Source organism: Nerophis lumbriciformis, linkage group LG02, assembly GCF_033978685.3.
Source record: "Nerophis lumbriciformis linkage group LG02, RoL_Nlum_v2.1, whole genome shotgun sequence".
In the NCBI taxonomy this organism is placed as follows: domain Eukaryota; kingdom Metazoa; phylum Chordata; class Actinopteri; order Syngnathiformes; family Syngnathidae; genus Nerophis; species Nerophis lumbriciformis.
In genome coordinates, this window is record NC_084549.2 from 74247501 (window position 1) to 74271870 (window position 24370).

The 24370-nt window shown below is 43.9% G+C and overlaps 1 protein-coding gene across 1 annotated transcript in view; it reads right to left on the reverse strand.

Annotated features, from left to right (window-relative positions):
• The window catches only part of grid1a (glutamate receptor, ionotropic, delta 1a), a 758266-nt gene that overhangs the window by 258931 nt on the left and 474965 nt on the right, over positions 1-24370 (reverse strand). The window contains exon 4 of the mRNA XM_061968559.1: positions 1094-1299. Within this exon, the coding sequence (XP_061824543.1) occupies positions 1094-1299 (206 nt within the window). The remainder of the gene's footprint in view (positions 1-1093; positions 1300-24370) is intronic.

Genomic DNA, 24370 nt, shown 5'->3' on the forward strand with positions numbered 1-24370 from the left:
CTGGTTGTGGTGTCAGAAGTTAGCCTGGTTGTGATGTCAGAATTTAGCCTGGTTGTGGTGTCAGAAGTTAGCCTGGTTGTGATGTCATTGTTAGCCTGGTTGTGGTGTCAGAAGTTAGCCTGGTTGTGGTGTCGGACGGTAGCCTGGTTGTGGTGTCAGAAGTTAGCCTAGTTGTGATGTTAGAATTTGGCCTGGTTGTGGTGTCAGAAGTTAGCCTGGTTGTGGTGTCAGAAGTTAGTCTGGTTGTGGTGTCAGAAGTTAGTCTGGTTGTGGTGTCAGAAGTTAGCCTGGTTGTGATGTCATTGTTAGCTTGGTTGTGATGTCAGAAGTTAGCCTGGTTGTGATGTCAGAAGTTAGCCTGGTTGTGATGTCAGAAGTTAGCCTGGTTGTGATGTCAGAATTTGGCCTGGTTGTGGTGTCAGAAGTTAGCCTGGTTGTGGTGTCAGAAGTTAGTCTGGTTGTGGTGTCAGAAGTTAGTCTGGTTGTGGTGTCAGAAGGTAGCCTGGTTGTGGTGTCAGAAGTTAGCTTGGCAGTGGTGTCAGAAGTTAGCCTGGTTGTGGTGTCAGAAGTTAGCCTGGTTGTGATGTTAGAATTTGGCCTGGTTGTGGTGTCAGAAGTTAGTCTGGTTGTGGTGTCAGAAGTTAGCCTGGTTGTGGTGTCAGAAGTTAGCCTGGTTGTGATGTTAGAATTTGGCCTGGTTGTGGTGTCAGAAGTTAGCCTGGTTGTGATGTCAGAAGTTAGCTTGGTAGTGGTGTCAGAAGTTAGCCTGGTTGTGGTATCAGAAGTTAGCCTGGTTGTGGTGTCATTGTTAGCCTGGTTGTGATGTCAGAAGTTAGCCTGGTTGTGATGTCAGAAGTTAGCCTTAATTTGGTGTCATTGTTAGCTTGGTTGTGGTGTCAGAAGTTAGCCTGGTTGTGATTTCAGAAGTTAGCCTGGATGTTGCGTCACCTCTTGGCATTTTGCAGCCATTGCTTGAACAAACAGAGCTGATGAAGCATCAGAACGTGATGGAGGAGACAATCTTTGACTGATGTAGACAATCTTTGTCCATGACGCAGCACAAGTCCACAAGGAGGAGCTCTAGGTGTCCTACCTGGTGGATGAACACCTGCGCTCCCCGGGGGCTCATGAGCAGCACGGCCCGCCGCAGCGTGTCCCGGTACCGGTTGAGCTCCTCGGTCCTCAGCGTGTTGAAAAGGTCGGTGAAGACCCGGCTGACGTTGCGGTCGACCCGCTGCAGGGACACGTCCAGGCCCAGGCGGGAGGCCTGGTCCATGAAGCTCTGTAGACCACGGATGTCTAGTGGACAACACAAGTATTACAACCATTATTATTATTATTCAAAATAATTTCTCTTTTTATTGACCATTTACACAACCTGACAACTTAACTATTTGTGTAGTTTGCACAAATAAGACAAGTGTTTTCTGCAGCAAATATAGATTATTTACATCAACATTAGGATTTGTCTGACAGGACAGATTGCCATAAAAGGACATTTGCGGATTCATGCGGGATCACGTTTACTGCGCGGCGTATGGTGCCCTCCTCCCCACCACCAGGCTTCATTAGCCTTCAACTTTCACTCATTAAATGTCATTTATTCTCATTGTGAGAGCCCGATCAATAAGACGGAGAAAGCCTGCTCATAATTGCAAAAGGTCAGGCGGATAAATCCCCGCCAGGCCAAATGTAATTCCCAGCCCCTCACACGTGTCGGGAGATGGCGCTTTAAAGCAAAGAATATGCAAATGAAGCCTGATAAATGACGCCTGCGTGGTCAGTTTAGGGTCGACTCCAAAGGGCTTTGATCCGAAATAACCACAACAACATCCTCTTTGTGTTCCCTCAGGTCAGCGGCAGGTCAACCTGCAGGCGGCCATGACGTGGAAGAGTACACAGTAGAGATGCGCGGATAGGCAAATATTTCATCCGCAACCGCATCAGAAAGTCGTCAACCATCCGCCATCCACCCGATGTAACGTTTGATCAGAACTGCACCCTCCCGCCATCCGCCCGTTATATCTAATATAGACGATGCAAGGCATTAGTGAGGCACCTGCCAACTACTCCGGTTTTCCCGTATTTCGTACGGTTTTCATCAACCTATTCCGGGTTACGGGTGCAGTGATAAAAAATACGGTTTTTCATTAATTAAAAAAAAAAAAAAAGGGTGAAAACTACGCGAATTGCACCTTGTGCAGACAAGATTTTTCGATCGGACACGGAGGAATTAGCCATGTAAAAGACCACTTTGGGACAAAAAAACACAAGTCTAATGCCGTTGCTAGCGATACAAGTGGAAAACTTTCAACGTTTTTCATCGCCCAAACAGATTTGGATGTGATAAATGCCGAAGTTTTATTTACGGAGGCAATAATTGAGCATGGACTTCCAATCGCACTGGCTGATCACATGGGACAGTTAAATGTTTGTAATGCAACCTTTAAAAATCATTACGCGGTGATCGCGGTCCCAAAAATAAACTTTTCTTGCATGATAATGTCCAGAAAAACTCGCTTTATATTACTATAGAGTCCTTTTAACGAATGAGTTTGATGGTTTATCACAAACCTTAAATGAAAGAAGTCCTTTGTTCTCCTGCACCATGCATGGCAAGCGCTTTGGCCTTGCTTCGTGTTTGGTGCGCAATCCTGTCGGCTGTATTTCACAGCACGACATACTGTTAAAAGTGTTTATACTATTTATGCTTTCAAGTCCAAGTTGAAGAAATCTTGTTAAATGTTGACAGCATAACTACCAAAATACAGAAGTATGTCCTTCATATTTTTGCAGTGCTATTTCTGTTGAAAAGTTCAAATGATTACATTAGAGATGTGATGTGCCACTTTTCAAGTGTCTGATGGCTTCAATTAATTTTCATTCATTTTTCATATTTTGAATTCTTTTGAAAGGCTTACAAAAAAAACTACATTTGAATTGTAATTCCATGCTATTGACAGGACTATTAATTTTAATGAAGTTAGCTTACCATGTTTACAGTATGATAATTGTGATAGAAATGTGAATTTTAGGCACAGAATATTTTTTACAATTGAACAAGGCAGTAGATTATACAAGCTTGGACAGAAAGTTAATAATGACACCAATTTTTTTTTTTAATGGAATTGTTTAGTACTGTTTTACCATTTGTTTACTGTAAAAAGTGTTTATACTTTCAATTAACAAATGGAAGTCTTGTGAAAGGTTGACAGGATAACTGGCATTAACTGTCAAAATAATTTCAAACTATTGAAGTTAGCTTACAGAATAAACATGTCAATCAACCCATATGATTTTTGCTGTAATATTTTTGTTTTGAAAAGTCACTGTGACTGATAGAAAAGTGATGGTTTTAGCAACATTTTAACCTGTCTGAATGCTAATAATCATTTTGCGTCGGGGGGCGAAGCCCTGAACCCTCCACCAGGACTTTGTCCTGGACCTACCGGGGCCTGCGGCCCTTGGACCCTGGCTACTAGGTTTTTCTGATTTCAAAAGTTGGCAGGTATGGTGAGGTTATAAAGCTTTTGCCTGTTAAAGAAAGGAGACTGATCCAATGCAGCACAGACATTCGCGTGCCACGCTGTCACGACCCAGACGCACACCAGTGCGCAATCATATGGGAGCCGCGCTGAGCGCACCTCCAAGCGCGTCTCGCTGCCAGCGACGGCCAGGTATGGGCCCACGCTCCAGCGCCATCCATTTTCAGGGCTAGTTGATTCGGCAGGTGGGTTGTTACACACTCCTTAGCGGGTTCCGACTTCCATGGCCACCGTCCTGCTGTCTATATCAACCAACACCTTTTCTGGGGTCTGATGAGCGTCGGCATCGGGCGCCTTAACCCGGCGTTCGGTTCATCCCGCAGCGCCAGTTCTGCTTACCAAAAGTGGCCCACTCGGCTCCCCAGGGTGAGCCCAACCCCTTTCGTGAGCGCACTGCGCGCGGATCGACCCCTGTTACGCGGCCCCAGCAACAAGGATGGCGGGCAGGTAAGCTGCGTGGGCGGAGCGCGCGGAGTGACCCCTGTTACGAGCCCCCGGCCACGGGGGTGGCGGGCAGGTAAGCTGCTTACCTGCTGCGCGTGACGCCGGCCGCGGCGAAGGCGGACGAGGCGGGGTGTCGGTGCGGTGGGCACGGTAGTGACCCTGGACGTGCGTCGGGCCCTTCTCGCGGATCGCCTCAGCTACGGCTCCCGGTGGGGCCCTCTCGGGGGAAGGGGCCTCGGTCCCGGACCCCGGCGAGGCGTCCCTTCTCCGCTCCGTAAAAGTGTCCATCTCTTTTCTTTTTTTTTCTTCTGTTGTGGCATATGCTGCAGGTGCCTGCTCGTTTTTCGTATGTGGGTAGCAACATTTAACTATGTATATATATTTACCAATTGGTTTAACTGCCACCCGCAAAAAAAAAAAAAAAAAAAAAAAAAAATCTAATTAATCCGCCCGACCCGACCCGCGCGCGGATAAAATCTTTTTTTTTTTTTATTTCATCCGCCCGATCCGCGGACTCCGCGGTTGTGCCCGCAAACCGCGCATCTCTAGTACACAGCATCAACATCCTACTAAGGCCGGTCAAGGCTTTTTTTCCCCCACACATTCAACTTTAGCGCAATGAGACGTTTTAACTGGCTTTTAAATGTGCAAGGACATAACAATCGTTGCTCAATTGGCGGTTAAACCAAAACTATTCTGGAAAATATGCCAAACCGAATGATCAAGCACGATGTGGACGAGTTTTCTGAGGCCTCTATTTGGCTTTTTCTTTGGCTTTTTTTTTTTTAAAAGGGTGGGGGCACCACAGGTACAACAACGCTACAAAGGACGAAGCTCCGAACTATGGGAGACCGGGCTTTCCGCTCCGCCGCTCCCAGTCTGTGGAACACTCTCCCTGACCACCCGAGGGCACCACAGACTGTGGATGCGTTTAAAAAAGGCTTAAAAACCCTTCTTTTTAAACAAGCCTTTTTTTAGATATGTGTGCTAGTTTTAGCTATTAGGCTGTTTTTTGTTTTGTTTTGTTTTTTACTATTTATTTTACTTTTTGGGGCAGCTATGTGTGGTTTTAGCGCTGTTGTTTTGTTTTTGTTTTTTAGTTTTTTAATTGCACTGTAGCACTTTGAGGTTGTTTGCTCAATGTAAAGTGATTTTACAAATAAAATCTATTAATATTATTTAACAAAGACACGTGTGATGATAGCCATAGAACCAGAAATCGATAACAGATCAACATGTGTTTTTACTATTTACTTTTTTTTTGGCTTTTTGAAAGGATGGGATGCCACCACGAGGACAACACGGACAAGTGTGATTAGGGATACGTACCCTTCACATTTGAACCGATACAGTACCAACTCCTGGTAACTGGGAATCGATACCAGTACTTGTGTGCGTTATCAATGTTAATTTGTTTAATAGTGCAATCTCATTTGATATTTACTGATGATAACCATTTGTCATATTTCTTACACTTCTCATTTGCAAGTATTATATAGTAGACTTTGCATGCAGTTGCGATTCCAATATGTTAGCAGTGTACATGCTAGGGTGTGTTGCCTCGTCAGGAAGTAGTCTTTGCCATTAATTATTTTGTTAGCAAGTGTTGAAATAGTGAGTGCTGAGGTTTATTACACACCAACTGTTTGCTTTGAGTTGTAGTTCCCATTACTGCATTCGGAGGCGTTGAAATCGCCATGTGAAATCGCTAATGCTAAGCAGTAACATGTTTATGGCAAATCTATTGAGCTCGCACATTTTGAAAAGTGTACATTCGAGGCATACTTGCACGGTTGGCAGGGACAATGTTAAACATTAGTTTTAGGGAGTCTGGCTGAGTCCGCTTTGAGTTCTGCATGATGGAATGGAACTTTATTGTGAAAAGTACAACAACATTTATTTTCAGCACAACCCAATTCGAAAAGATTCTCGATTCAAAATCAATATTTTTTTAAATAACATTAAGTACCAGTTCTATGATGAACTAGATTCCGCCATAACATATATAAACAACACTGATACATTTCCATATTAATTAAAATAAAAAATGTTTTGATTAATAAAATGATATTTAATAAAGTCAAATACAAATAAGGCAACAAGAGAAGTATCCAACACTTCTAGACAGGACAGATTAAAAAACAAAAAAAACAACAATTGTTTTTATCTCTTTGAATCGATTACGAATAAAAATTGCAAGGGGCACACACACACACACACACACACACACACACACACACACACACACACACACACACACACACACACACACACACACACACACACACACACGCACACACACACACACACACACACACATACATGTCTTGCCTACTTTGTGTGGACCCACGTTTGGTTAGTAGATTGGGAGGGCCCCCCTTTCCACTATAGCTAGAATGATGGAAAAATGTATATCTACCACTAGATGGGAGTAGAGAGTTGCAACCTCACTTCAGAATGCAAAACACACAAAGTAAAACAAAATATTTTACTTCTGTAGTTGTGAGGACCAGGAAAATGTCCTCACACGTCAAAAGGTCCTCACAGAAAGGTTGGTTTGTCAAGTGTATGTCCACACAAGGATGGTGAGACAAGTGCACACACACACACACACACACACACACACACACACACACACACACACACACACACACACACACACACACACACACACACACATTCTTGTATTTGTTACCTTCTTGAGACCTCTGAAAAAGGCCTCCCTCTTTAAGACCAGCCTTTCTAGATATATAAAGAAGTGTATTTACAACATTAATAATATATACATACTATGCAAATATAAAAAAGGTAATTTAATTTTTTTTTTTTAATTATTTTTTGTTTGTAATTGGTTTTTAATCTTAATTATTTCCTTTGAGTTCTTACAGTATGTCTCCATATACAATTTTTTATTTTTTTATTTAAAGTAATTTTGGCCTAACAGGGCGCATTTCAATTTCTTACACACACTTGTTATTTCATATGTTGACCAGAAGGGGAGCGCTTCCTTTTTTTTTTTTTACACACACTTGTTATTTCATATGTTGACCAGAGGGGGAGCGCTTCCAATTTTTTACACACTTTTGTTATTTCATATGTTAACAAGAAGGGGAGCGCTTCCTATTTTTTTACACACACTTGTTATTTCATATGTTGACCAGAGGGGGAGCGCTTTAATTTTTTACACACACTTGTTATTTCATATGTTGACCAGAAAGGAGCACTTCAAATTCTTACACACACTTGTTATTTCATATGTTGACCAGAAGGGGAGCGCTTCCTATTTTTTTACACACACTTGTTATTTCATATGTTGACCAGAGGGGGAGCGCTTCCAATTTTTTACACACTCTTGTTATTTCATATGTTAACCAGAGGGGGAGCGCTTCCTATTATTTTACACACACTTGTTTTTTCATATGTTGACCAGAGGGGGAGCGCTTTAATTTTTTACACACACTTGTTATTTCATATGTTGACCAGAGGGGAGCACTTCAAATTCTTACACACACTTGTTATTTCATATGTTGACCAGAGGGGGAGCGCTTCCAATTTTTTAACACACACTTGTTATTTCATATGTTGACCAGAAGGGGAGCGCTTCCTATTTTTTTACACACACTTGTTATTTCATATGTTGACCAGAGGGGGAGCGCTTCCTATTTTTTTACACACACTTGTTATTTCATATGTTGACCAGAGGGGGAGCGCTACCAATTTTTTTACACACTCTTGTTATTTCATATGTTGACCAGAGGGGGAGCGCTTCCTATTATTTTACACACACTTGTTTTTTCATATGTTGACCAGAGGGGGAGCGCTTTAATTTTTTACACACACTTGTTATTTCATATGTTGACCAGAGGGGAGCACTTCAAATTCTTACACACACTTGTTATTTCATATGTTGACCAGAGGGGGAGCGCTTCCAATTTTTTACACACTCTTGTTTTTTCATATGTTGACCAGAGGGGGAGCGCTTTAATTTTTTACACACACTTGTTATTTCATATGTTAACCAGAGGGGGAGCGCTTCCTATTATTTTACACACACTTGTTTTTTCATATGTTGACCAGAGGGGGAGCGCTTCCTATTATTTTACACACACTTGTTTTTTCATATGTTGACCAGAGGGGGAGCGCTTTAATTTTTTACACACACTTGTTATTTCATATGTTGACCAGAGGGGGAGCACTTTTAAAACCGACACAGTCAATTTGAAAAAAAATCCCTCCTTTTTGCGACCACCCTCATTTTGGTAGATTTCACCACCAGGGGGTGCAAATGAGATCTCTATTTTTTTGTTTTTTTATAATGTGCTTAAGGCCGATGGCAAAGGATGGCCCCTGTGCCGCACTACGTTGTTGCTTGTGCAGCCCTTTGAGACACTTTAGGGCTATTTAAATCAACTTTGATTGATTGATTGATTGACTTTGGGCAACCCAGCTGTAGAAGCTAACTGGCGGGGTTTTTTTCGAGGATGAATTCGGGAAGTCTTTCTTTACCGGCCGTCTTGTTTGATCATATATTGCTGCTTTTGCATCAGTGTTTACTTTTTGTATGCACATGAAATCAACAGAAACAAATCCTGACTTTGGAGCAATGTTCACGGACTCTAGTATTTGGCTCTCTATTAGATGCAGTGCTTTTCCGTATAGGGACCATGATTTTGGTCCTAACTCGGTTCTCATATGGACGGTACTTTTCCTTCTTGACGTCTCAAGAAGGGTCGAAATACAAGTGTGTGTGTGTGTGTGTGTGTGTGTGTGTGCTACTTTGAACGCAGCAGACATTAGCTTGAAGACTCTTTGACAAAGTGCGAATATGATTTGCGACTTCATCAACATTGGTCTGCCGGAGTGAAATGTGGCCAGAGGATGATTCATGTCGAGGATGAGACGTCCACTAAAACACATCTCGCTTATGCAGAGCATCACATCAAATGTCATGTGACAAACGAGGCCATTATCGCTGCACAGCATTTGCCCAAATGGACACACTTTACGGGAGTTATTAACTCCCCCAGGCATTCTTTATTTACAGTTTTTTTTCCTCCACGCGGTCTATGGTCTGTGCAGACCCCGTTAGGTCTGGCTCGCATGGCAATGCTCTGATTGTTTCCTCGAGATGCAGGAAGCACAGTGCAGGTAAGAAAGATGATTCGCTTCCTATAGTCCAGCCAAAATACTACAACATGGCACGGGAGGCTACGCTAAAGCTTGGCAAACAATGAGCCAAAAACAGGAACCAGAAGCAGGTAGAAGCGGACGTACAACTGACCACGGAGTGAGTCACTTCAATATCGATCATGATACACGTCATGTACTACAGCAGGGCCGGCCCGTGGCATAGGCCGTATAGGCAAATGCTAAGGGCGCCGTCCATCAGGGGGCGCCACGCCAGTGCCACAAATGTTGGAGAAAAAAAAAAAAAAAAAAGTTGATATCCATTCATCCATCCATCTTCTTCCGCTTATCCGAGGTCGGGTCGCGGGGGCAGCAGCCTAAGCAGGGAAGCCCAGACTTCCCTCTCCCCAGCCACTTCGTCCAGCTCCTCCCGGGGGATCCCGAGGCGTTCCCAGGCCAGCCGGGAGACATAGTCTTCCCAACGTGTCCTGGGTCTTCCTCGTGGCCTCCTACCGGTCGGACATGCCCTAAACACCTCCTTAGGGAGGCGCTCGGGTGGCATCCTGACCAGATGCCCGAACCACCTCATCTGGCTCCTCTCGATGCGGAGGAGCAGCGGCTTTACTTTGAGCTCCCCCCGGATGACAGAGCTTCTCACCCTATCTCTAAGGGAGAGCCCCGCCACCCGGCGGAGGAAACTCATTTCGGCCGCTTGTACCCGTGATCTTGTCCTTTCGGTCATAACCCAAAGCTCATGACCATAGGTGAGGATGGGAACGTAGATCGACCGGTAAATTGAGAGCTTTGCCTTCCGGCTCAGCTCCTTCTTCACCACAACGGATCGATACAGCGTCCGCATTACTGAAGACGCCGCACCGATCCGCCTGTCGATCTCACGATCCACTCTTCCCTCACTCGTGAACAAGACTCCGAGGTACTTGAACTCCTCCACTTGGGGCAAGATATCCTCCCCAACCCGGAGATGGCACTCCACCCTTTTCCGGGCGAGAACCATGGACTCGGACTTGGAGGTGCTGATTCTCATCCCAGTCGCTTCACACTCAGCTGCGAACCGATCCAGTGAGAGCTGAAGATCCTGGCCAGATGAAGCCATCAGGACCAAATCATCTGCAAAAAGCAGAGACCTAATCCTGCAGCCACCAAACCGGATCCCCTCAACGCCTTGACTGCGCCTAGAAATTCTGTCTATAAAAGTTATGAACAGAATCGGTGACAAAGGGCAGCCTTGGCGGAGTCCAACCCTCACCGGAAACGTGTCCGACTTACTGCCGGCAATGCGAACCAAGCTCTGACACTGATCATACAGGGAGCGGACCGCCACAATCAGACAGTCCGAAACCCCATACTCTCTGAGCACTCCCCACAGGACTTCCCGAGGGACACGGTCGAATGCCTTCTCCAAGTCCACAAAGCACATGTAGACTGGTTGGGCAAACTCCCATGCACCCTCAAGGACCCTGCCGAGAGTATAAAGCTGGTCCACAGTTCCACGACCAGGACGAAAACCACACTGTTCCTCCTGAATCCGAGGTTCGACTATCCGGCGTAGCCTCCTCTCCAGTACACCTGAATAGACCTTACCGGGAAGGCTGAGGAGTGTGATCCCACGATAGTTAGAACACACCCTCCGGTTCCCCTTCTTAAAGAGAGGAACCACCACCCCGGTCTGCCAATCCAGAGGTACTGCCCCCGATGTCCACGCGATGCTGCAGAAGTTGATACTATTATTTCTAAATACAAAAAATAATCCCACGTTGATTAAAATGCAAAGTAAAGCCTATTTAATAGAAATATTATTTGTTACAACATTACGCCCCCCCCCCCTCCCCACGCACGGTGCGCCCCCTCCCTTCCCGTATCATGACTCTTTTTGGACGTCACCACATCAAAAAATCAACACAAGATGTCAAAACGGCCAAAACTGTCAGGTGCCCAGGGAAGAAAAAAGAGAAAAGAAGAGGAGGAGAAACGAGAAAAGACAGAGGTAGCAGGTAGGTAACGTTAGCCTACATGAAATTATTTGTCTGTTACAGAATGTGATAGTAACCTGGCTTTTTAGCATTAAGCTAATGTTACATGATTCGGCAATTGCTAATCAATAAATAGCTAGTTCTGTTTTAACGTCGGGTTAATATTGTGGAGGGGGCTAAATTGTTATGGAAAATAATAATGTAACGTTAGGTAATTACAGTACTCCCACCTTACATTCCTCAGGGACATTTGTATTAGATCTTTTAAGCAGGTGTTTTTTGTTTACATTGTTATTGCCTTCTGGTTAGCTAATGTTTGCCCTGCAGGTAATCGTCACTTTTCCACCCCTTTATATATTAGGTATAGTTGTAAGTAAAAAAAAAGGTCAAAGACAAAGCTATTCGGTTTCTTGTGAGTATATACCAGGGGTCGGCAACCCGCGGCTCCGGAGCCGCATGCGGCTCTTTGATCACTCTGATGCGGCTCAGCAGCTTACTTGCTGAACCCCCCAATTTTCCCGTGAGACTTCCGGATTTCAGTGCCTCTCGCAGAAAACACTCGGGATTAATAATCACCGATTTTCACCCTTTACGGCTATAATAAGGGCGTGCCATGATGGTACAACATTTGGCGCCCTCTACAATCTGTATTAACAGCGTGCCAGCCCAACACTTGTTATACAATATACATCTTCTGCTTGCACACGTACGTGACAGCAAGGCATACTTGGTCAACAACCACACAGGTCACACTGACGGTGGCGGTATAAAAAAACAAAACTTTAACACTCTTACTAATAATGCGCCACACTGTGGGGGGGTGGGGGGGGGGGGGTGTATAATTATCCCGGAAGAGTTAGGGCTGCATGGGATTCTGGGTATTTGTCCTGTTGTGTTTATGTTGTGTTACGGTGCAGATGTTCTCCCGAAATTTGTTTGTCATTCTTGTTTGGCATGGGTTCACAGTGTGGCGCATTATTAGTAAGAGTGTTAAAGTTTTGTTTTTTTATACCGCCACCGTCAGTGTGACCTGTGTGGTTGTTGACCAAGTATGCCTTGCTGTTACCTACGTGAGCAAGCGGAAGCCCCATACAACGTGTGGCTGATCAGGCACGCTGGGTGTAGTGGGCGCTATATGCTGTACCATCACGGCATGCATGACGCTGACAAGCACCATTCATTTAAAACCCGCGTGCCGCACCAGCTTTCAAATTCCACCTAAAGGTGTGGGCAACGTGTCTGAGACCCCTGGTTTATACATAGCACAAAGCAAAAAAAACAACTTTGTATGCAGTGTTATTTCATTTAAAATTTCAAAACATTTTTGCGGCTCCCATTGTTTTCTATAATTTGTGAAACTGGTCAAAATGGCTCTTTGACTGGTAAAAGTTGCCGACCCCTGGTATATACACTTCACTGCCGATGTGGGGGGGCGCCACCTAAAATCTTGCCTAGGGCGCCAGATTGGTTAGGGCCGGGCCTGTACTATAGTACATACTCTGTCTGGCTAGCTGTGTACAAACACAACATGAAATAATACAGGCGGAACGGTGCGGCGTCTTCAGTAATGCGGACACTGTATCGATCCGTTGTGGTGAAGAAGGAGCTGAGCCGGAAGGCAAAGCTCTCAATTTAGCGGTCGATCTACGTTCCCATCCTCACCTATGGTCATGAGCTTTGGGTTGTGTTGCGTTTTGGACCAGTTGTTCCCTCCCAGGGAATTCAAGTCACAAGTCGCTCCCAAGCTCTTTACGACACTTAAAGCCGAGTTGAAGAACCACCAGAGACAGAATAGGTATTTTGTAATATATTTGCAAAGCTCAGATTCAGGAGGAACAATGTGTTTTTGGTCCTGGTCGTGGAACTGTGGACCAGCTCTATACTCTCGGCAGGGTCCTTGAGGGTGCATGGGAGTTTGCCCAACCAGTCTACATGTGTTTTGTGGACTTGGAGAAGGCATTCGACCGTGTCCCTCGGGAAGTCCTGTGGGGAGTGCTCAGAGAGTATGGGGTATCGGACTGTCTGATTGTGGCAGTCCGCTCCCTGTATGATCAGTGCCAGAGCTTGGTCCGCATTGCCGGCAGTAAGTCGGACACGTTTCCAGTGAGGGTTGGACTCCGCCAAGGCTGCCCTTTGTCACCGATTCTGTTCATAACTTTTATGGACAGAATTTCTAGGCGGGGATCTGGTTTGGTGGCTGCAGGATTAGGTCTCTGCTTTTTGCAGATGATGTGGTCCTGATGGCTTCATCTGGCCAGGATCTTCAGCTCTCACTGGATCGGTTCGCAGCCGAGTGTGAAGCGACTGGGATGAGAATCAGCACCTCCAAGTCCGAGTCCATGGTTCTCGCCCGGAAAAGGGTGGAGTGCCATCTCCGGGTTGGGGAGGATATCTTGCCCCAAGTGGAGGAGTTCAACTACCTCGGAGTCTTGTTCACGAGTGAGGGAAGAGTGGATCATGAGATCGACAGGCGGATCGGTGCGGCGTCTTCAGTAATGCGGACGCTGTATCGATCCGTTGTGGTGAAGAAGGAGCTGAGCCGGAAGGCAAAGCTCTCAATTTACCGGTCGATCTACGTTCCCATCCTCACCTATGGTCATGAGCTTTGGGTTGTGTTGCGTTTTGGACCAGTTGTTCCCTCCCAGGGAATTCAAGTCACAAGTCGCTCCCAAGCTCTTTACGACACTTAAAGCCGAGTCGAAGAACCACCAGAGACAGAATAGGTATTTTGTAATATATTTGCAAAGCTCAGATTCAGGAGGAACAATGTGGTTTTCGTCCTGGTCGTGGAACTGTGGACCAGCTCTATACTCTCGGCAGGGTCCTTGAGGGTGCATGGGAGTTTGCCCAACCAGTCTACATGTGTTTTGTGGACTTGGAGAAGGCATTCGACCGTGTCCCTCGGGAAGTCCTGTGGGGAGTGCTCAGAGAGTATGGGGTATCGGACTGTCTGATTGTGGCAGTCCGCTCCCTGTATGATCAGTGCCAGAGCTTGGTCCGCATTGCCGGCAGTAAGTCGGACACATTTCCAGTGAGGGTTGGACTCCGCCAAGGCTGCCCTTTGTCACCCATTCTGTTCATAACTTTTATGGACAGAATTTCTAGGCGGGGATCTCGTTTGGTGGCTGCAGGATTAGGTCTCTGCTTTTTGCAGATGATGTGGTCCTGATGGCTTCATCTGGCCAGGATCTTCAGCTCTCACTGGATCGGTTCGCAGCCGAGTGTGAAGCGACTGGGATGAGAATCAGCACCTCCAAGTCCGAGTCCATGGTTCTCGCCCGGAAAAGGGTGGAGTGCCATCTCCGGGTTGGGGAGGATATCTTGCCCCAAGTGGAGGAGTTCAAGTACCTCGGAGTCTTGTTCACGAGTGAGGGAAGAGTGGATCGTGAGATCGACAGGCGGATCGGTGCGGCGTCTTCAGTAATGCGGACGCTGTATCGATCCGTTGTGGTGAAGAAGGAGCTGAGCCGGAAGGCAAAGCTCTCAATTTACCGGTCGATCTACGTTCCCATCCTCACCTATGGTCATGAGCTTTGGGTTATGACCGAAAGGACAAGATCACGGGTACAAGTGGCCGAAATGAGTTTCCTCCGCCGGGTGGCGGGGCTCTCCCTTAGAGATAGGGTGAGAAGCTCTGTCATCCGGGGGGAGCTCAAAGTAAAGCCGCTGCTCCTCCACATCGAGAGGAGCCAGATGAGGTGGTTCGGGCATCTGGTCAGGATGCCACCGGAACGCCTCCCTAGGGAGGTGTTTAGGGCACGTCCGACCGGTAGGAGGCCGCGGGGAAGACCCAGGACACGTTGGGAAGAATATGTCTCCCGGCTGGCCTGGGAACGCCTCGGGGTCCCACAGGAAGAGCTGGACGAAGTGGCTGGGGAGAGGGAAGTCTGGGCTTCCCTGCTTAGGCTGCGACCGGACCTCGGATAAGCGGAAGAAGATGGATGGATGGATTTGCAAAGCTTTGCATATATACATTGAGACCAGTCCAGCATAGAACATTCAATCGCGCGGCTAAGATGGTCTGCCCCCCCCCCAACAAAACCCTCTCTCCTCTTCAATCAATCAATCAATCAATGTTTATTTATATAGCCCTAAATCACAAGTGTCTCAAAGGGCTGCACAAGCCACAACGACATCCTCGGTACAAAGCCCACATAAGGGCAAGGAAAAACTCACCCCAGTGGGACATCGATGTGAATGACTATGAGAAACCTTGGAGAGGACCGCATATGTGGGTAACCCCCCCCCTCTAGGGGAGACCGAAAGCAATGGATGTCGAGTGGGTCTGACATAATATTGTGAGAGTCCAGTCCATAGTGGATCCAACATAATAGTAAGAGTCCAGTCCATAGTGGGGCCAGCAGGACACCATTCCGAGCGGAGACGGGTCAGCAGTGCAGAGATGTTCCCAGCCGATGCACAGGCGAGCGGTCCACCCCGGGTCCCGACTCTGGACAGCCAGCACTTCATCCATGGCCACCGGACCTAATTGTTACCGGGAGGGCATTCCATAGTACTGGAGCCCCAATAGAAAACGCTCTATAGCCCGCAGACTTTTTTTGGGCTCTGGGAATCACTAATAAGCCGGAGTTCTTTGAACGCAGATTTCTTGACTCTTAAGTCTCTCTTCCTCCCCCCCTGGCAGTCATGTCTCTCTAGCCAAAACAAATGCTTATTATCTCTCTCTCTAACATTCCTCACTTCAAGGTTAAGCACACAGTTTTGCAGACAACCAAAAGACCACATTCGGAAGAAAAACACTAGCTGTTTTGTGATATGATTATGAAATAAAAAGAAGTAACACTTAAATTCGGATATATGTAAATATCTGCCTCCGACAGTTATGACCGAAAGGACAAGATCACGGGTACAAGCGGCCCAAAATGAGTTTCCTCCGCCGGGTGGCGGGTCTCTCCCTTAGAGATAGGGTGAGAAGCTCTGTCATCCGGGAGGAACTCAAAGTAAAGCCGCTGCTCCTCCACATGGAGAGGAGCCAGATGAGGCGGTTCGGGCATCTGGTCAGGATGCCACGCGAACGCCTCTCTAGGGAGGTGTTTAGGGCACGTCCGACCGGTAGGAGGCCACGGGGAAGACCCAGGACAAGTTGGGAAGACTATGTCTCCCGGCTGGCCTGGGAACGCCTCGGGATCCCCCGGGTAGAGCTGGACCAAGTGGCTGGGGAGAGGGAAGCCTGGGTGACCCAACCTCGGATAAGCGGAAGAAGATGGATGGATGGATGGATAAGTCCAAGTCAAAGAACTCTGGCTTATCAGTGATTCCCAGAGCCCAAAAAAAGTCTGCGGGCTATAGAGCGTTTTCTATTGGGGCTCCAGTACTATGGAATGCCCTCCCGGTAACAATTAGAGATGCTACCTCAGTAGAAGCATTTAAGTCCCATCTTAAAACTCATTTTTATACTCTAGCCTTTAAATAAACCCCCTTTTTTAGACCAGTTGATCTGCCGTTTCTTTTCCTTTCTCCTCTGCTCCCCCCTACCCCTTGTCGAGGTGGAGACACACAGGTCCGGTGGCCATGGATGAAGTGCTGGCTGTCCAGAGTCGGGACCCGGGGTGGACCGCTCGCCTGTGCATCAGTTGGGAACATCTCTGCGCTGCTGACCCGTCTCCGCTTGGGATGGTTTCCTGCTGGCCCCACTATGGACTGGACTCACACTATTATGTTAGATCCACTATGGACTGGACTCACACTATTATGTTAGATCCACTATGGACTGGACTCTCACTATTATGTTAGATCCACTATAGACTGGACTCTCACTATTATGTTAGATCCACTATGGACTGGACTCTCACAATATTATGTTAGATCCACTATGGACTGGACTCTTACTATTATGTTAGATCCACTATGGACTGGACTCACACTATTATGTTAGATCCACTATGGACTGGACACTTACTATTATGTTGGATCCACTATGGACTGGACTCTCACTATTATGTTAGATCCACTATGGACTGGACTCTTACACTATTATGTTGGATCCACTATGGACTGGACTCTTACTATTATGTTAGATCCACTATGGACTGGACTCTCACACTATTATGTTAGATCCACTATGGACTGGACTCTCTCACTATTATGTTAGATCCACTATGGACTGGACTCTCACACTATTATGTTAGATCCACTATGGACTGGACTCTCACACTATTATGTTAGATCCACTATGGACTGGACTCTCACACTATTATGTTAGATCCACTATGGACTGGACTCTCACTATTATGTTAGATCCACTATGGACTGGACTCTCACACTATTATGTTAGATCCACTATGGACTGGACTCTCACTATTATGTTAGATCCACTATGGACTGGACTCTCACACTATTATGTTAGATCCACTATGGACTGGACTCTCACTATTATGTTAGATCCACTATGGACTGGACTCTTACTATTATGTTGGATCCACTATGGACTGGACTCTCACTCTTATGTTAGATCCACTATGGACTGGACTCTTACTATTATGTTGGATCCACTATGGACTGGACTCTTACTATTATGTTAGATCCACTATGGACTGGACTCTCACACTATTATGTTGGATCCACTATGGACTGGACTTTCACTATTATGTTAGATCCACTATGGACTGGACTCTTACTATTATGTTAGATCCACTATGGACTGGACTCTTACTATTATGTTAGATCCACTATGGACTGGACTCTTACTATTATGTTGGATCAACTATGAACTGGACTCTCACTATTATGTTAAATCCACGATGGATTGGACTCTCACTATTATGCTAGATCCACTATGGACTGGACTCTCTTACTATTATGTTGGATCCACTATGGACTGGACTCTTACTATTATGTTAAATCCACTATGGACTGGACTCTTACTATTATGTTAGATCCACTATGGACTGGACTCTCACACTATTATGTTAGATCCACTATGGACTGGACTCTCGCTATTATGTTAGATCCACTATGGACTGGACTCTCGCTATTATGTTAGATCCACTATGGACTGGACTCTCACACTATTATGTTAGATCCACTATGGACTGGACTCTCACACTATTATGTTAGATCCACTATGGACTGGACTCTCTCACTATTATGTTAGATCCACTATGGACTGGACTCTCACACTATTATGTTAGTTCCACTATGGACTGGACTCTCACTATTATGTTAGATCCACTATGGACTGGACTCTTACTATTATGTTGGATCCACTATGGACTGGACTCTCACTATTATGTTAGATCCACTATGGACTGGACTCTCACTATTATGTTAGATCCACTATGGACTGGACTCTCACACTATTATGTTAGATCCACTATGGACTGGACTCTCACTATTATGTTAGATCCACTATGGACTGGACTCTTACTATTATGTTGGATCCACTATTGACTGGACTCTCACTATTATGTTGGATCCACTATGGACTGGACTCTTACTATTATGTTAGATCCACTATGGACTGGACTCTCACACTATTATGTTAGATCCACTATGGACTGGACTCTTACTATTATGTTGGAAACACTATGGACTGGACTCTTACTATTATGTTAGATCCACTATGGACTGGACTCTTACTATTATGTTAGATCCACCATGGACTGGACTCTTACTATTATGTTGGATCCACTATGGACTGGACTCTTACTATTATGTTAGATCCACTATGGACTGGACTCTTACTATTATGTTGGATCCACTATGGACTGGACTCTCACACTATTATGTTAGATCCACTATGGACTGGACTCTCACTATTATGTTGGATCCACTATGGACTGGACTCTCACTATTATGTTAGATCCACTATGGACTGGACTCTCACACTATTATGTTAGATCCACTATGGACTGGACTCTTACTATTATGTTAGATCCACTATGGACAGGACTCTTACTATTATGTTGGATCCACTATGGACTGGACTCTTACTATTATGTTAGATTCACTATGGACTGGACTCTCACTATTGTGTTGGATCCACTATGGACTGGACTCTTACTATTATGTTGGATCCACTATGGACTGGACTCTCACAATATTATGTCAGACCCACTCGACATCCATTGCATTCTGTCTCCCCTAGAGGGGGGGTTACCCACATATGTGGTCCTCTCCAAGGTTTCTCATAGTCATTCACATCGACGTCCCACTGGGGTGAGTTTTTCCTTGCCCTTTTGTGGGCTCTGTACCGAGGATGTGGTTGTGGCTTGTGCAGCCCTTTGAGACACTTGTGATTTAGGGCTATATAAATAAACATTGATTGATTGATTGATTGATTGAAGTCTAAGTTCCCTTTAAAAGATGAATCCAAGCAACGGAATATCTTGTAAACCAAATCTTTTTTTCTAATTGAATGAATGGATGAATCCCTGCAGCCCGAAAGTTAACTTTCCAAATAGAGCACCCGCTATAGATGCGTTTAGCACTTGGAGGTCACTTGTAGGCTCCTCTGTGTTCCTGCGGGTGTTCTCCGCCTCCTCCCACAGTCCGACAACATGCATCCAGCACTCTTCAAGTGTGAATGTGAGAGCGAGCGTAGCCAAAGCTGACCTCCGCCCTCCTGCTTCACAATGCAATCCTCTGGCAGCATGTGTGACATCTGGAGACTCGGCAGCTGCTTGAACTCTTCATCTCGCACAAATCATTTACTCATGTGGCAGTTTTCCACAACATATACAGTACGTATGCTGTAAATGTATTTTTCGGACTATAAGGCGCGTTTAAATTCCTTACATTTTCCCAAAAATCGCCTTTTAACTCGCCGCGCCTTATGTACGTATTCATTCTGCTTGTGCTTACCGACCTCGAAGGAATTTTATTTGGTACATGGTGTAATGACAAGTGTGACCAGTCACAAATAAGAGATAAATGTGGACTGCAGGTGGACGCCTGTTCAATAAATGATGCCAGCATGTACCCGTAGGCAAGCAACGCCAAAACTATGACGTTGCATTGAGAATATCGAATATTACACACGGCGCTGAAAAATCTGTCGGAATGTTTCAGTACTTTGGTAAGCTACGAAGCCGCACCGCATGATGGATTGTCGGAGCATTACGACTACCATAGTCAAACGTACTGTGCTTCAACTGTCATGACTCGGACTACGGCTTGGTTTGTTCTCCCGAGGTGCAAGTGAATTGGACTGGATATGACTTGAAGGTAAATACATGATTTAATAATAACACTCAAAGGAACAAAAGGCGCGCTCAAGGCGGATGTACAAACTTGACTAACGAAAACAAAAGAAAATAGCTCAAAGAGCAGCACTTACCAGTGAGCTGCCTCTATTTTTTTAAATGGCATTTATTTACTAGCAAGCTGGTCTCGCTTTGCTCCACATTTTTAATTCTAAAAGAGACAAAACTCAAATAGAATTTGAAAATCCATGAAAATATTTTAAAGACTTGGTCTTCACTTGTTTGAATAAATTCATTTATTTTTTTTTTACTTTGCTTCTTATTACTTTTAGAAATAACATTTTAGAGAAAAAATACAACCTTAAAAATGATTTTAGGATTTTTAAACACATATACCTTTTTACCTTTTAAATGTCTTCCTCTTCTTTCCTGACAATTTAAATCAATGTTCAAGTACATTTATTTTTTTTTCATTGTAAAGAATAATAAATATTTTAGCTTCTGTTTTTTCGACGACGAATATTTGTGAAATATTTCTTCAAACTTACTATGATTAAAATTCAAAAAAATTATTCTGGCAAATCTAGAAAATCTGTAGAATCAAATTTAAATCTAATTTCAAAGTATTTTGAATTTCTTTTAAAATTTTTGTTCTGGAAAATCTAGAAGAAATACTGATTTGTCTTTGTTAGAAATATAGCTTGGTCCAATTTGTTAAATATTCTGACAAAGTGCAGATTGGATTTTAACCAATTTAAAACATGTCATCAAAATTCTAAAATGTATCTTAATCAGGAAAAATTACTAATGATGTTCCATAAATTATTTTTTTAATTTTTTCAAAAAGATTCAAATTAGCTAGTTTTTCTCTTCTTTTTGTCGGTTGAATTTTGAATTTTAAAGAGTCGAAATTAAAGATAAACTATGTTTCAAAATTTGATTTGATTTTTTTTCGTGTTTTCTCCTCTTTTAAACCGTTCAATTAAGTGTTTTTTTCATCATTTATTCTCTAGAAAAAACCTTCCGTAAAAGGAAAAAAAAATGTACGACGGAATGACAGACAGAAATACCCATTTTTTTAAATATATATAAATGTATTTATTTAGCTATTCTTGTTTGAATCACACTTACGTGTAACTTACAAATGACAATATATTTATTTATTTAAGTGTGTATCAAACTGGTAGCCCTTCGCATTAATCAGTACCCAAGAAGTAGTTTTTGGTTTCAAAAAGGTTGGTGACCCCTGTACTAGGGCATCAAATCAGTGTCAGTTGAGTCGGTCCATAGGTTGCCTGTAGGGATTTTTAATGTCCAGCAGATGTCAGTATTTAGTGACACAGTATCGACACAGTATCAATACAGTTTTGCAATGTGTCGAAACGCTTCATGACGCCTCATCAACCCATCACTACTAGGAACAACAAAAAAACACTAACTATGGCAATAATAAACAAAACTTACTTGGCATGGACATGAAGTGCGCAGAGATGGACGTAGAGTGTGACAGGGGTAAGAATGCGGGGATGTCGTCAGCACGAACAACAGAAAATGAATGAACTTAAATACTATGGACATGATTAGTGAAAACAGGTGCGTGACTCAAAACGTGAAACAGGTGCGTGACGTGACAGGTGAAAACTAATGGGTTGCTATGGTGACAAACAAGAGTGCACAATGAGTCCAAACGTGGAACGGGTGAAACTAATGGGTAATCATGCAAACAAGACAAGGGAGTGAAAAGCCAGAAACTAAACAAAACATGACTTAAAACAAAACACGATTACACAGACATGACATCAACATATATGGTGTGTGTGTGTAAGGACCCACAAATGGCATCGATTAGCAGACATATGATCAATATTATGCAAAATCAACTTTTCTTATCTTCTGGTGCCTGCTGATGTGTATTTGGGATCTGCATAAGTCCTGCATCTGCCATTGTCCTCAATAAGCTGCTTCTTTGTCTCTATCGTCTCTATTCTTAGATGGGATTGTAAAATGTGACAATATGAACAAAGTAGTTGAAAGCTTCAATAAGTACTTTGTGAACATTGAACCAAAGCTGGAGGAAAAGTGATTTAAAACATTTGTACAACACTTAAAAGCTTTAGTATATTAGTATGTGGAATTAAATGATGGAATGGATTAAGCATGAAAAGGGGTAAGATTAAATAAACTCTGCTTCTTCCTACTCCTGTAATGAAACAATGTGATGCATCACATTGTATCTTTTGCATCTTCCACATCAACTGAAACTGAAACTGAACTGAACTATTTATCTCTGACTAAATGAATTATGAACCTCCGTGAAAACTTATTTTTATTTTTACTGCGCAAAAGTAACAACACCATTAATCACCGACATGACGAGCAGTGACAGTGTTATTTTTAAGTTTTTTTTACCCCTCATGTTCGGGGCGCCCGAGGGAGTCGTCCATGTGACCCACGCTGGAACTCACAGTGAGGATATGAAACGTGACCAAAGACAAATGATAATTAAAGCTGCAAGCAGCGTTGGTCGGGCCCGCGTATTTGGCAGGTGCTAGTCCTAAGTGTCCCAATACTTTTGTCCAGTTTTAGTCCCAAGTGTCCCAATACTTTTGGCAAGTTGTAGTCCCAAGTGTCCCAATACTTTTGTCCAGTTTTCGGCCTAAGTGTCCCAATACTTTTGTCCAGTTTTCGGCCTAAGTGTCCCAATACTTTTGTCCGGTGGTAGTCATAAGTGTCCCAATACTTTTGTCTAGTGTACCTACCTTGTCTGCATTGTGTAGGCACACTGGTGCTTCCTCCTTTTAAGCAGCCATCTTAAAAAAAACAGCAGCGCAGCAGCATCAGCGCAGCGGGTCTTTGAAGGGTCATAAAATCAAAACCGGAGCAGGTATTAAAACGCTGTTCAGTTATTTTATACACAAGGGTTTAATCTCTCTCCTGTGTTAGTTTGAAGCCGAAACGACAAACGCGCTCAGAGGAGATAGTTTTTGAAGGAAGGTGACCGGTTTTTACAAAAAATTTGTTTTGAAGGGGGAATAGCAAACTTTCTGTTGATTTTTGCTGGGGGTTGTCAATTTATGAAATGTAGGTCTAAGTGAGCCCTACATAGAGGTTTTTGTTTCATGTCTCTTCGACCTTCCCAGTGGGAGTTACAGGCAGTTTTGTCAGTTTTTTTCATCCGAGGAGCAGTTTTTTGTGCGTTTCATTAAAAAATTGCGCTAGAGCACAATTTGGAGATTTGGGGTTAGGTTTTTTTATTAGATCGCAATTTTTGCCAGTCCTGATGTGTGTGTTCAGTTTGGTGAGTTTTGAAGCATGTTAAGGGGGTCAAATTACAGCTCAGAGGCAAAAGTGACTGTTTTTAGTACTTTTATGTCTTGAAGGGGGAATTGCCAATTTCCTGTTGATTTTTGCCCGATGATATACAATTATGAAAACTAGGTCTAAGTCAGACCTACATACAGGTTTTTGTTTCATGTCTCTCCGATCTTCCTAGTGGGAGATATAGGCAGTCTAGTTTTTTTTTTCCTAGGGGGCGCTAGAGCGCAATTTTGAGTTTTGTGGTTCGTTTTTTTTAAAAAAAGGCAATTTTCGCAGGTCCTGATGTGTGGGTCAAATATGGTGAGTTTTGAAGCATGTTAAGTGGGTCAAATTACAGTTTAATGTGGCGGCGGAAGAATAAAGAATAAAACCTTACAAATTCAATAGGTCCTTATGTCCCATTGCATAAGGACTCCCTGTGGGAGTCCTTATGCAATGGGCCATGCGGGCCCTAATAATAATAATGAGAATTATAGCCCTCCATGACAGGATTATTAAAGTGAACAATATTAATTAAATTGGTGTAGTCATTAAAACACGAAGTAGAATGAAGAAATAATGTATAATAAATCAACAAATAGGAATAGAGCTAACAATAACAATAGTAGTAATAACACTAATGATTATCATTATTGCGTACAATCATTTTTAAAAACATTTTTCCGATGCCCAAGTTTATTAAGAAAATGAAAAAAAGTAGGATCATGCAATTTTGTTAAGAATATAGACAGCATAATGATAATTTGATTCATAATAATAATAATAATGATAATAATAATGG